The 14,835-nt window shown below is 40.1% G+C and overlaps 1 protein-coding gene across 19 annotated transcripts in view; it reads right to left on the reverse strand.

Annotated features, from left to right (window-relative positions):
* Positions 1 to 6: 6 nt before the first annotated feature.
* The window catches only part of SOX5 (SRY-box transcription factor 5), a 636,975-nt gene continuing 622,146 nt past the window's right edge, over positions 7 to 14,835 (reverse strand). For all 19 annotated transcript variants that reach the window (XM_085324081.1, XM_085324084.1, XM_085324083.1 and 16 more), the window contains 3 exons: positions 13,912 to 14,085; positions 7,151 to 7,367; positions 7 to 3,797 (listed from right to left, as the gene is read on the reverse strand). In XM_085324081.1, the coding sequence (XP_085180207.1) occupies positions 3,494 to 3,797; positions 7,151 to 7,367; positions 13,912 to 14,085 (695 nt within the window). In that variant the 3' untranslated portion in view covers positions 7 to 3,493. The remainder of the gene's footprint in view (positions 3,798 to 7,150; positions 7,368 to 13,911; positions 14,086 to 14,835) is intronic.

Below are 14,835 nucleotides of genomic sequence, written 5' to 3' on the forward strand. Positions count from 1 at the left end.
CCTCCGCCGCGCGGGCCGAACCTGCCCCCCGCCACGGGGCTCCCCGGGCTGGAGGTTCGGCCCCCGCTGGAGTCCAAAAGCCRTTTTTTCCCCCCTTCCTTCGCCTTCGTCGCGGCCGGCTTTCCAGCCCCGGGGTCTACGGTTCGCTCCAATGACGCCTGCCTCTGCGGCACCTACCTGGAGCTAAAACAAAGTATCCTGGTAGCCCAAAGTTACATAATTAAACCAGAGAGTCTCTATAGCACGGTGGAAATCAAGCATCCAGCAAATGTGAGGTGAACCCACAAGAGTCAGAAGTTATTTGTTCACAAAGACAGGGAACAAATTGAAAAGTAAAAAAAAAAAAGAAAAAGATAAAGAAAAAAGGAGCAAATATCTGTTTTCACATTGTACATAATAAAGATATAAAAACAATTGTCTATTTTTTTTCCTTCTTATCCAAACAGAGTGCTTCAAAAAAATTGGCTCTAGATGACTAGTGTAATTAAATAACTAAAATGAGTGATGAGAGAGCATAAGTTAATTAAGATTGAAAACAACACTCCCATTAATTCACTCCATCATAATAAACATCAGAAGTTGACATGGCTGGGGCCAAAATTAAAATAAAAGAAAGAGGAATGGTGTGAGCAGAAGAAGAAGCGATTTGTTTTCATATGTATATATATATTTATATATATATAAAAAGGCAAGGTGGGGAGGGGTATCCATTTTAAATAGCCTAACAGCTTCATTTGCTGCACTGCCAAATTAGAACAGAATAAAATAAAGTTAAAAAAGGAGGGGGTATAAAATAAATTATACATAATTTACTAATCTGGGAACAGCTGACCATTATTATTATTATTATTATTATTACCATTACAACACTAGCAAGAAGAGGCAGTTCAACTGAAAAAAAAATACAGTCATAAAATACAAACAAAAAGGACCCTCTCTGACATGGAGGATACGATCAGCTACTCCAAGCGTAACTCCAGAGCAAATCTTCTGAGAGAGAGAAAATAGAAAAGAAGTTTTGAGGCAGAGGTGGAAATTAATAAGGGAAAAGGGAAAACGGAAGGGAAAAAAAAAAGATGTTGCAGGGTAACTATCACACGTCCGAACCGCTCACCGGAGTATTGTCCTAACTCTTCCATGGCATCTGCTTGTTTGCTTTGCACAAGGTCTGCGGAGGCCAAGTTACACTTCAAGCGGCATTTCAGGAGGCRAAGCCGGACCCCCCTCGCCCGGCTTCCCAGTCTCTCCTGCTACCCTTCCCTTCCCTCCCGCACCTGGATTTAACCACGSTCTGAATCTGCCTGGCTAAGGGATCGTTTGCAAAATCTGGGTTGCCGAATGCTGAACACCTCAGTTTTGGTAACCCCTTGGGCTGGGATCTCGCTGACACTGACGTGCACAGGGCTTTCTCTTAGGAGTTCAAGTGACAGAGGTAGCCACGAGCCTCTCCCTAGGAGCCAGGATTTACCAGTGACCATGACGAACACTGCGGTGGCATCTTCAGTTAGAAAACGGACGCAGAGGAAGGCTTTTCTGCCTGTAAGACCGTGACAGTTTCCTTCCCAGGACCGAGAGGAGACACTGGATAGCTGCTGTTTGAAACCGGAGGTAGCCTTTTCGGTCGGTCGGCTGGTTTAGATCTATCGCTTCTGCCTTGCTACATGAAACTGGGCACTTTCTTGCTAGAGGAAGAGCAGAGTGAGGAAATGAAAAGAGACTCTCTGACTCACGTGTATTTATTTTCTTTTCTCTGAAATAACGCRTAACAGTCAGTTACCTTACTGAAAATACAGCGGCTAACTTCTGCTTAGGATTACACTTGTGTAAATCCACTATCCTCATCCTGGTTGCTGTTGCCCAAGGAAGGCAAAAATTACGTAAGCAAGATATCTGAACACTGAAAACATTAATTTTAGCCTAGGAGAACAATCTTTTGCTCGTGTGAGCAACAGCTAGGGAAAGCCAGCACCTCAAAGGGCTGAGTTCTTGCATGCTCACTTTGGATAGAGAAACCTCTTCCTAGCTATTAGCCTGCCTTCCTCCACAAACATCCCATTGATAAAAAATAGACCTTTGCAAGTGCAAAGGCAAAAGCTGCCTGTAAAACAACTTTGCCTTTTGAATYGGACATCAGTATTGAGCAAACCTGTGGGTATAAATTCATTAAAACTGAACATCATGGTAATGTAATTACACTCAGCAAGGTGTTAACATTTCCAATTTCCCTGTCCTGCACTGAACAAACCATATTTTGGACAATCTTTTTCTATATTTTACATGCTTCCACTTGAAGTGTAAATTAAAAGCAAAGGCTCCTTACAGACCAAGTCATTTAGAGGGTGCGGGATTTCATTCTGGAACATGCTTTTTGCTCACAATTGCCCAATATTATTCTTATTAGTACCATAAACATGCACACATGAAAATCCAAGATCATAAAATATTTTTTCTCTAAATTTCTTCAGTCTCTCTCTCTCTCTCTCTCTCTCTTTTTCACCTGAGAACGGCACCTACAGTTTCCTTTAAAAAGCAAAACCAAAGCCAAAAATATATGTCTAATCTCACCAGCTGCTGGTATATCAGGTTCTTCTAGGGATTGTCTAAGATACAACACTGTCCTAAGTTAAGACAGAGCAGGAAGCAAAAAAAAAAAAAAAAAAAAAAAAAAAAAAAAAAAAAAAAAAAAAAAAAAAAGAAGAGACCAACCAAGAAAAACAAATTGGACTAGCTCATCACTTTAGTACAAATTTGGCACTTGCTCAAAGACTCAGTATGGTGTGCAACTGATGAAGAGAAGTCCTCTCTTGAAAGGAAATAATTGCTTGTTGGGGTTAACAGAAACAGACTCCCCACTTCCTTCCTTGCCAGACACACGCACATACATACACACACACGCACACACACATACTTCTGACCCAGATTTGCCAGGGAGGAGGAGGAGGATGGGGAGGAGGAGACAGAGGGGGTAAAAGGAATTTTATCTTTTTTCTTTCCTGTCAGGTGCATTACCAAAAAAAAAAAAAAATTATTTCTCTTTAAACTGTAGCACAAAACAACAAAACACATTCACAAGCCACTTGTTGGCACTGTGTACCTGAGTGAGAATTTCTAGAACATTGTAGAACAAACAGCCATAAAGTTTATTTGAAAAAAAAAATAATAATAATAAAAGGTCGACGGGTAAGACTTCAGTGCTTGGGTATAGCAGCTGAATTACTGGCATTATTTTACCCATAGCTTATTTCATTCGGTTGTTGTCGTCGTCGTTGTCTTTGTTTCCTTTCTTCTGAGCCTTTTTTTTTTTTTCTGATGCAGGCTGATGTCTATTAGTCAGCTGATGTCCCAACTAGTTAAGACTAACAGTTAAAGTAACAGTCAGTGTATGAGAAAGTTAATGTGCTTGGCCACTGGCAAGGATAAACCAGATGGGGCTTTATTTATTTTTTTCGTTTCTCCTTGAAGTCCTGGAGGTCATGTGACATGTGGACCCTGATCAGTTGGCTTGCCCCGCAATGTGATTTTCACTGTCACTGCCATAGTCCACATCAGGGTCATCCTCTTCCTCATCGTATTCGTCATAGATTTCTCCGTTGACGTCATCGGTCTGCATCTCTTCCTTGATATGAGGCTCCTCGCCTTTGATGCCGTAAGTGCTCTGGATGACGGGCATGCCGGGCTCTGGGCTGCTGGAGACGCTCGAGTGCTCGGAGGGCAGGTGTGGGGAAGGCATTCCTGCCATGGCGATGGCTCCTGGGTAAACTACGCCCGCTGTGGCAATGGGAATCTGTGCTTGTTGCCTGCCAGGGAAGAAAAGGAAAAGGGCATTTGAATATAAAAGAAGGAGTAAAGGGAGGGCCAGTAAGACAGCACTTTGCAAGTCTGCAGCATACACTCTTGGCCAGGCTGAGGGAGTTCCTGGATGGCTCGCACAAGACAACCCTTATACCAATACTCCAGCCTTGCCAAMGGATACTCTTGAAACAAACATGAAGCCTGAACCAACTTCACTGATGTCTCTGTAAACATCTGTATCTGTGCCTGAACTACACAGTTGCAGCTCATCTACCTGCGATGTAAACGTCTTTTCTGGGTAAACGGTGCATCCCCTGAGCTGCCAGCTACAGATGAACATCCTTTCAACTGTGGTCCAACTTAAACCTTCCTCTGAAACAATCACATGCTGCTGGCAGGGCTAGAAACAGAAGTGACACATTGCCAGTAGGGGAGAGGAGGAGGTGAGGGCAGGGTAGTTTGCACAGGGATAGGAAAGTGCTGGAGGAAAGTACCAGTGGATCAGGAGCAGACAAAGCTGCCCCTCTCTGAAGGGGCAATGTTTACTCCATATCATTCAGAGACCTYGCCATTACTAGAAAGAGGAATAGGGGGCTTCTTGGGGATAACAGTGGTTTGTAGGATGATCACTAAGGGCCTCCCACCGTACATTGATCGTTCCACAGAGAGTGGCACTTGTGAAAAGCAGAACCTTTCAAGAAGGGTGGATAAGACTGGGAAAAACCAAACTTAAAACAGAAGCACACATTATTTAAAAATAAATAAAAAGCATGAGCATTTGAAAAAATCCTCTATAGGATGCCTTTAAGTAGTACCTAAGCCTTGGAAACCTGTCTGCAGTAATGAAAGAAGAATTATGCCAGGCCACAGAAATTCCTTTTGCATCAAGAACACTAGTTGTGTTATATCAGTGTTTGTTTCCCTGAGAAGCGTCAGGGTCCCAACAAGCCTAGAGGTTTAATATTCATGCTCCTTTTGTTTCCTTACTGCATGAAGTAATTCCATTGCAGTAAYACTCTTCAGTACATGCTGCACATTGTAATGTCATCAGCGGTGTGTCCATCTGCACTGAAAAGCCTTGCCACAGGAGACAGGGCAGAGTCTCCYGAGATGAACATACTTAATTAAGAATGAAACCCTCCCCTGTTCCACTGCCTGGCTGTGCCCTGACTATACAGTAAGCCTTACATACTACAGTGATCCTCAAAGACTTTCCAGTGCCAAAGAGCTTTACATTTGTTTGGAACTGCTGGCTGTATTTTCGGATACTTCCTGCCTGCCATCCAAAGGAGGCCTCTGGACCTACAGTCATTATTTCCTTGTTTCTGAAACAAGTATAAGCTGTCTCAGCTGAAGATACAGCTCTTAAAGTAGGCAGCCAACCTAATTTGCATTTTATTCTTAATTCAGTGGGAAGGCTTTGTTTTCGGGAGTCAGCATTTCTGTAACCAGGATTCAGTACACTTAAATTGCTTTTAATATTTAACAATAGGAATACTTTGYACTTAAATGGCACATTTCAGAGTGCTTTTCAAACATTCAATAATTTAAGAATAGTATTTTTCCATGTCCATAGGACGTCCACTCCAGAGGATCTCAAAGCAGTTCTCAGCTACTGGAATTTTAGGGTTCCCAGTGGTCTAGTGAGATGAGATTACTATATCACCACCAAAGAAAAGGATGCTAAGACAGAAAAGCATAAAGCACAAGAATTTCCAAAAATTCTGAAGCCTTCCCTTTGTGCTGCTTTCAGACAGGTTTTTAGAATGTCTCAGCAGCTGGCATAGTGAGAGCTCTTGAAAACCCAATCCCTTATTTTGGTGCTCGAGCAGGAGCTGCATTTTTGTTTAGAAGTTTAGCTCTGAATGACCTGTGCAGGGTGAAGCAGTAGATGGGGAACTAAAACCAGGAATGGAACTACAGAGCTGGGACTCCCAGCATCAAACACTGACCCCACTGCAGTCATTGCCCGTTTTGCCAGTAACTTCTACGAAGAATTCACCCCAGGTTCTGTGCTCTAATGTCCCAGGGCAAATTATCTCCAGAAGTGTCTTGATTTCAATGTCAGCCTTGCTTGGAAAGCTAAATAATACACAGAGTGTTACAAGGTTAATTTTTTTCCCATGAGGAAGTATGCATGTTAACCAGATAAGCAGTGTTCTGGGGGCTCTGTAGCCACCTATTCTTTTCCAGAAAGCCCCCCTCCTCTTTTTTTAATCTCTTGATGCCAAATGTTGGCTGACTTCCCTGTGTTTGTTTCAATGCTTACCATTGGGATCACCGGACTTGCCAGCGCCACAGGGTTAAGCAGCTCAAATTTCTCTGCTGAGCTGCTTATTATAACAATGCACATTGTAGCTGTTTAAAACACAGTCTGATGACACTTAGCAGTTTCTGGACAGATATTCTCTCCTTTATTGCTACTTCCAGCCCTTAACTAAAGAGACGTGCCACTCAGTTCGSTTAATATTAAAATGATTCCAAATTCAGCCTGAGTCAAAAGAGAAAATTCCATCTTTTCTGAGGCTGACTTTGTTGCTGTTTTGCTTTTTTTAAGGTCAGTGTGTAGTTTTTAATTTTCTGGAGTAAATACAAAAACGCTATAGAATAGTTAATTACTTCTGATTCTTTTGATCTGCAGTAACCAAAACCAAGGGCTATTTGCAGAAAGAAACTACATGTGATTTTTCTAGGCAGATTTTAATCTGATCACATAAAGCTCATCTATTAGCTGTTTATCTGAACAGCCATCTTGAAATTTGTACTCAACACAAAGCATTTAGCTTACTGAATTGGAAGACACTCCCTGGCATGACTAATGCATCACGATGAACATTAGGAGACAATGTCATGCCTGATATGAGTTAACTGAGCCAAACTCATATCCCAGCTTAAGTTCAACATGTTCAGCAGTCTTTTTGCAGAGCACTTGCCACAGATCGCGCTGAATACAAGCTATTATTTTTGGCTTTTGGACCTACAGGCACCACCACAGATCCGTTTGGAAATACTCTCTGAGGTCCCATAATAAATAATACTTAGAAGACTTTACCAGAAGATCAGAAGACTTACATTTCACTGGAAAATTTCAAAGATTTTTTTTTGTTTGTTTGTTTTGCATTATCAGAGTGGAAATGAGAAAGGTGGCTGAAGTTGTAAGATGAGTAAATAGCATAACCAAGAAAAAATCCCAAACTGCATAACTTTCTCCTGGAACACATTGTTTTAAAGTGTATTCCATTAGCAATATATAATGTTCTTGCCCATAAAATACAATGTTTACCCCAGTGAATTAAGAATTCTCCCCGAGCAGAACAATTTTTGCTGAAATGAATAGTAATTTTTAAAAATCCCATACCCAACATTAAAATACTGCCTCATCTCCTGGCGTCTGTTGCGCATGATAGCCTTGTACTCGCCAATGCGCAATTTTTTGCCATCTACAAGGCAGGTACGCTTCGGCCTTGGCTTATATTTGTAGTCTGGGTATTTCTCCAGGTGCTGTTTGCTGAGTCGGGCCTGTTCCTCATAGTATGGCTGCTTCTCTAGGTTTGTCATAGCTTTCCAGCGAGATCCTGTCACAAAAAAGAATGAGAAATGAGATCCTACTCATCTACAAGCACTAAAAGAAGGGGAAACAAGTAGGTCACTCAGAACAAAATACCTACAGTCGTATCGTTTTGGGCTGTTAATCAGTCAGAGCTTTTAGACAAGAGTCAGGTCTTGTTCGTACTTCGCTGGTAAACCTCTTGAGTACGGCCATGTGGCACAGAAAGGTGATACTGGAAGTTCTGAGTCAATAGTTTATTGAAACTTACCTACATTATGATGTCTTCCAGGTGAGAAATAAAACCAATSAGCAATCCTTGACACTTTTTAGAAAACCAGGTAGCATATTTTAGTGGGCTGGCCAAAGACCCATTAGATGCACAGAGCCTGCTCTGCTAAGTCCCCCTACACTTTCCTTTGGCCACAGGCTTGTTTCCACATCCTGTTCCAGAGCARGCAGCGCTTCTATGGGCTGTGACCTAAACACTGTACTCCACCAAGGCTGGATTAAGGCGTAAACCCTGTTCATATCTACAGCTTAATCTTTCCTGACAAATAATGTATCCTGCTAGCTGCCACGTTCGTGAAAAGCAGAATATGAACTGATCATAAATGCTATGCTGCTGGGTACACAAGCCTGCAAAGACCCTGAAGCAATGCCTCTAACAGCTATAAACTATCCCATATGTCTCAGTGGGGTGTTAACTCCAAGCCCCAGTCCTGATGAACACTGCCAGCTCCAGCCTAACAAAGAACTCAGTATGTGTCGTGAAGGGAAAAGCACTGGGATACTGGCACACCTCTCCATGGAGCTGCACTGCGGCTTGATCGCTGCTGGCTTCCTCTCCGACATGCCGCCTGTGTTAATGTGGGTATTTGAGCTAGGGAAATAATGAGGACTTTATTTTTTTTTTAAATAAATCTCCTGAAATTCACAAACTAATATTGCTTAGAGGACATACTATGGGAGCAGAAAGTAAAATTTCTTGAATCAGTTATCCTATCTTATTTTTCCATGAACTTCAGAAGAGCTTCAGGGTAAGATACATTTCAAATAGCAGGAATGGTCCAAGCCCAGAAGAAAGACTTGATTGGAAAAAGGTCCATTTTCCAATTGGGAAAGAGTTTGAATAATTTCTCAGTTTAATGGGTTCATAATGTCATATGTCATACTTAACTTTTTCTTGTTCTTTTTTTTTTTTTTTTTTTTGGGGGGGGGTGTTATTCTTTTTGTTCTTTGCTCACACTATTAGCCAGACTGCTTTTAGCTCACTGTGCCCCTAAGACTCTCAATACAGAGAGTACAGTTGCCCACTCCTGGGAAAGCAAATAGTTCAGTTCCTTCTAAAAAGGCCTCTTCTAATTATTGATATMATTTTTCCCAGTGCTTCTTGAAGCTTTATTCCAAGCTGCAGTTGTAGCTTCCAGAATGAAAGGCTAACAGGCTGGTACTGAATACAGACCCAGCCTGACCTCACACCTACAGATAATTGATTTGAAAGTAATCACGTCTTTACRCTGGAGAGGAGCAATGGACATCCCTTTCTTTGTAAACATTACTGAGGAGTTAAACAGCTAGTTTTTCAGGCCGTGTTTACAACGTATAATATGCAGAGATCCTTCAGTTGGGACTGGAATGGGAAAGAGGTTAACCGTATTGTTACCAGCTTAGGTGCAGCACCGTGTTAGTGTGACTATACTGTTTGTATGCTTGAACTAAAATTCCTGCGTGACACTTCATGAGTTCTACAGCCTTTGTAGCCAGTCTGGAGCTAGCACAGGCTAGCTGTGCTAGGCCTCTGACATGGTACTGTTTTACATAGAGCAGAAAAGCCCCCGTGTACACAATCCTGGTCAGCAGCTTTGTCKCCCGCAGAGAAATCATTCCATGCTTTTTCTGGGACGGGAAGTGACTAGAAAAAGTGACACCCATTTTCCACATGCGGTACCTCCTCAAATTTAGGCTAAATGACATGGTGACAAACATGTGGAGACTGCCAAAACACTGAACACCTCCTAATGTTGGTTTAGTGAATAAGATGAATCAGATAGGGCCCACACGGAACAATGGTAAGAAGTCAGGGTAAAGCTTATGCAGTTATATGGGAAGATGCCCAGATGTAGGTCTACTTTCAAATTCTACCTCCTAGCCACTGGCACACAAGCCTTTTAGCATATGAAAAAAATCATAAAAGTTTGTCTAAATCTAAAGTCTTCTAACCACAAACATGCTGTAGTTCCAGTGGCTTAAAGAAACAGTTCCAATCCCATATCTTGCTGATGAAACAGTTTCTATTTATGAGTAATAAAGTTGAAAAGCTCACAGACTTTAAGTAAATCTTGACAGTTGCTTTACATACTGTGAGGGGACTTGCAATGCAGGAACTGAGTAATAGTCAGATGTATTTTCAGAGGGATAGTCAGGCAGAAAGATAAAAATTCAAATCAGCATTACAAAATTGTTGTGTAAATGTTCTACTCCAGCCCAATTCCTCTGTCACTGTGCTAGCTCACTAGTCTCTCTCCTACAGCCAGATATGGGCAGGCAGATCCTTACCTCCTTATCTGAAAGGGTCAGTAAACAGTGTGTGAAGTTAACTATATATGTAAGTCTTTTCAGGATGAGGGCCATAAAAATCGAAATTTCAATGCACAGTATTTGTACATTGTTACACATACGAATATTTATATATAAATGTAATGTCATGCATTATGTTTTTTCCCTGCTAAGCTGCAAACTCAATGCAACAAAAATCATGGCAGTTTCACCTCTCTTCCTGGCAAATTTTTAATGGTTGCCTCCTGCAGTGATACCTCCCATTACTATGACTTTATTGTTTTTACAAAATATACAAAATATAATTTACTAGTATGTTTTGAAGTATCATAAATAATTAAACAAAGTATGCTGTCAAATAAATTTTGAAAAAGGACACATTTTGTGATGATAAACCCTTGATTTTTTCATTTTACTGCTTTCACTTACTTTCTTACTAATATGCAAAAACCAACAAGCTTTCTGACTGGTATTATTATGAATGTTTGAAGAGTATGTAATTCTGATCCTTGAATTTCCAACCACAGAAAAGCTAAGGGAAGTTAGGGCACATATGCTAGTTCGGCCTCTGATTGCATAGGTATGAATGGGTATCATCAATCAACATACTAAAACTGGTTAAAAATATCTTGTGCTTGAACAAAATATATTTGTGACAGCTTTATGTGACAGTACTCTGTATGTTTATAAATACATGCATACACAGGCAGGGATACCTATGCACAGTGCTAAGCTCAAGCCCCCCAAAAGATGCGATTTAAGAGTCTTGAAATTTTTTTCTTTTTAAGGGAAGATTTACACCCTTTGAGTGCTTTCTGCTCACCATCTGTGTTTTAAAGCTTTGAGTGGGTCAAGTCTGCAAGGCTTTTCTCCTTAACTATGAAAGCAAGCACCAGTTCCCTTCCATATGCACCTATATAAAGTTCGGCAGAAATCTCATACAAATCTCCCTGACCTGGTAGCTGAAGCACTTAGAAAAATATCGGATATCCTGATACAACTGTAAGACTCAACGACACCAAGCACACCTCTTATCCCCAAAATGAGCAAAGGCAGTTAGAGCTGTGCCCCAAGGAGCTTTTATGATGACTGTGAGGAGAGCTGCAGAGGACCAGCCATCTGCAGATGTGATCATAGTACAAGACCAGCACCTACATAAGCACCCATCAGTGCGCACACGTTTGTGCACTGGCCCACAAATATGTGCACTATGTAAGGTTAGGAGCTCTGTTTATAGTTCATTTTAAGTCAAATTTCTGTGATAAGACTTTTCAACTGTTTATAATATTGCCTGACTTTTACTAACTTTTAGTCTATTAGGCTTACATTTTTCAGTCTTGAGCGTCTGAATCAGGCTGATTTTGTGTTTAAAAATACACACAAACACACATACATACAATGTATAAGTATATGTGCATATATATGTATTCACATGCACATAAACATCTCCAAGAAAATTTTGGAAGGCTATATCTAACTTTATCTTTTCCTAATCTTCTTACGTGTATTTTCCCTGAAATAAATTTACAAAAATATCTAAACAATGCATTATTAAATTGAAAGGGTCCAGCAGACCCTTTTTAGCACTTTTTTTTCTAACAATTTACTAAAAAAAATCATCATCCACAAGTTTAAGTTGCAATGAACAGATGGATGACAAACGTATGCGCAGATGAATTTAGTGACAAATCCATGTATCTAATTTTTATGCTCAAAACATAACACCACAGTGTCAAACATAATCCCTAGAGAATTCTAATGCTGGGAAGGACATCTCCTCTCATTTAACTGTAAAAATGACCCTTGATCAGTGACAACTCCAGTTAAGCTACTTTCAGTGACAACGAGCTTTCTGACCTCAATGTGTAGCAGTACTGCTAAAAAAAAAGAAAAAAGAAAAAAAAAAGAAAAGGTAAGGAAACATTGTGGCGCTCTAATAAAGATCCTAATACCTGGCTGAGCTGCAAGTTTCTAGTTGCTCACCCTATGCCAGTTAACAGGGAGCTCCCTGCTGACTTCAAAAGATTGGCCTTTTGCAATTGAGGGAAGACCTTTATAACGTTTCTGTCAAGAAAGAAGACATCAGGGCATCCCTCTCTATTGCAGAGGAGGAATAAAAAAATTAAATGTGATGCTGGAAAGAAATAGAAACATATCTTTCTGCTTTCAAATTGCTTTCAAACCCTGCTTTTCCCCATATCTGGCAGCAAAACAGTAGAGTTTGGAGTCAGCTATACTGTCTGTCACCTCAACGGGATCTGTAATGAATTTGCACATTTTACTCCAACTACTGTATATCTAATCAGAAAAAGATGTCCCCATATCTCCCTGATCTAGCGCCAAATAGTAAAAGGTGATTCCTTATGTTAACAATTTCAGCAGAATGGCTTATTAAAACCAGATTTTAGGGTATTATAAAATGCTTAGAAGCCCTTTAAAATGTCAACCAGGATCCCCAGAGACTGCGTAAAATGTCAGCCCAGCTCAAGCGCCTGTTTTAAGCAGAATGAATTAGCAGCGTGCTGTCGGAGGTTGTTATCCAAAACAATCAGTTAAGAGGGAAAACATCAAGCTCTCTTTGTACTTTCTATATGAAAAGGGCCATTCACAGTGATCTGATAGATTTCTGAAGCTGATTATTTAAAAACAGGCTTAATCAGCCCTACTCTCCATTTAGCAACAGACCAAAACTATTACTGCCCTGTCCTCAGACTAATCACATCATACACCTGTAACCAGTATAATCCCTTTTAACCAGTATAAGGTTATTTTACCATCACCATAACCAATTTAGCCGTCTAATCCTGTTCCTATAACTAATCTAATCATCTCATACCACCCTTTTAATCATGGCTTAATATCATCACATCTGCCATCCATAGCCAATACATTCTGCCTCTTAGACCAATTTAACCTCATTTCTACTTGCCCCCCGCTAACTTTTCATAATGTCACTCTAATCAAGCTAAACCTCAAGCCTCTGACCAGTCTAAACTCAGCAAATTTACCAGCCTTGTAACCAGTTAATGCTGCCATTATAATCAAGCTACAGTTCTCAAGTTTTCTGCATAACCCATCAGATCTGCAGCACAGGTAAACATGTTTCCTGTTTAAACTTTTGCCCRTGGCCTGATGAATGCTTATGGTCTATAACACAGACTTAATCAGTAAAAATGCAACATCTCAGATATAGTCACAGATTTTTTTTTTTTAACTTCCCAGAAGGGTAATTCATTGGCCTGAGCAATACTCACTTACTCACCTTCTATATCATTCAGCATGTCACAGAGGAATAACTTAGGAAAGAATGTGTTCCTGGGAATTTGAGTAAGTAGTAAAAAAGTTGGAGGACTACTGCATGTAAATTAGCAGATGATGTTCATGACAAGTATATATAGCTTGGGATGTGCAGAGTAGAGGATATGGAAATCAGTTCTGATGTTTCTATTCTGATTTCAGGAGTCTTTTTTAGAATATTTAGAATAAAAGCAGCTTGTGATAGAGATCACATATTAAAGGGAAAATTAATATAACAGGAACATAATAAAAATCATTTAAAACTGTCAAGTGTATAAAATAAAAGGATGTATTTTAGGATCCTTCCCTTATGGCTATTGGTCTGAACAGAAAGTACTATGGTATAAATTAAATACTGCGCTGAGCTACCATACAGAATCTAGTTAGATGAAATATGTGGGCAAATATATGAGAGTCATTTTCTGCTGGTTCAGCAGCCTAATGAAATGGACTGGTTTGATCTATTCAGTTAACATTTTCACACCAAAACCACCACCTCACTCTAATTACAAGAGTACTTCAGGTTATGGTTAATGTAATGTATACCACTAGGCAGCATGGTGGAAGCTTATACTGCTGCTGTCCTTGATGCAGTCATTTAGTAACTAAGTAGATGACCTAAAGATAGTAGTTCTATTTGATGTCAGGTGTTCAGTTCTATTCAATCAAAAGTGCCAAGTTTTGTTACAGAAAGAACAGTGCTCCGTGATTCTTACCTAGTATCTTGCTGATATTGGAGTTGTGCATGTCAGGGAAGGCTTGAAGGATCTTCCTTCGTTCATCTTTAGCCCACACCATGAATGCATTCATTGGACGCTTGATATGGGGCTCATTACTACCACGCCCTCTGGATTCCCGATAGATTCGAGATTCTGAAACTCCTGCACTTCCTAAAAAGAGAGGGAAAATCATTTCCAAGTTGTTTCATTCTATAGCTTCCACTGCCATCAGCAAGCTACATCAGATGCAGCAGATCCAATGAGTCAGTATTCACAATAAGTTAATGGTGTTTCTTCTTTTATTTGAAGCAGTAGGTAAACACCATATATTGTACATTATGTCTAATTTTAGTTACTCTATTGATTCAGTATCACATGGTATAAACAGACTTGACGAAGAGTCCCAATTGTTTTTTCAATACAAAGAATTAAACAGCTTTCCTAAAATATCCTTTACTGCTTTATAACCTAAAATCAACTCTCATCAATGTTGATTTTCTTCCTTTCTTGCTGGCCATACTATGTTACTTATTTTCTGCCTCTTTTTGTGACAGAAATGGTGTGTGATATACAGCAACATCAGGAGTCTCTTCTTAAGCAAGTCTCTAACTAGCAAATGAACATTTACACATCTGTCTATTTCTGTGCTTACAAAAAAATTTAAGTGTTGCTGCACAACAACACAAGAAATGGCAGAGAAAGAAAAGAACATTAGGCTTACTTCATCAAATCCAAACAAGTACCCACAGACGTACAATGTACATCATCCAGGGGTGATCAGCTCTGTAATTCATGGACTCTCTGTGTGATCTCATTTATGCCATATCTATGCCTCCTTCATTCCCTTTTACCATCAGAAATACATTCTTGGCCCAGTCTTGACAAATGGMGTATACAGGAGAAAAGGCTAAACATCACCTC

The sequence above is a fragment of the Rhea americana genome, unplaced genomic scaffold (assembly GCF_003343005.1).
Source record: "Rhea americana isolate MKP2758 unplaced genomic scaffold, rheAme1 scaffold_9, whole genome shotgun sequence".
NCBI classification, from domain to species: Eukaryota; Metazoa; Chordata; class Aves; order Rheiformes; family Rheidae; genus Rhea; species Rhea americana.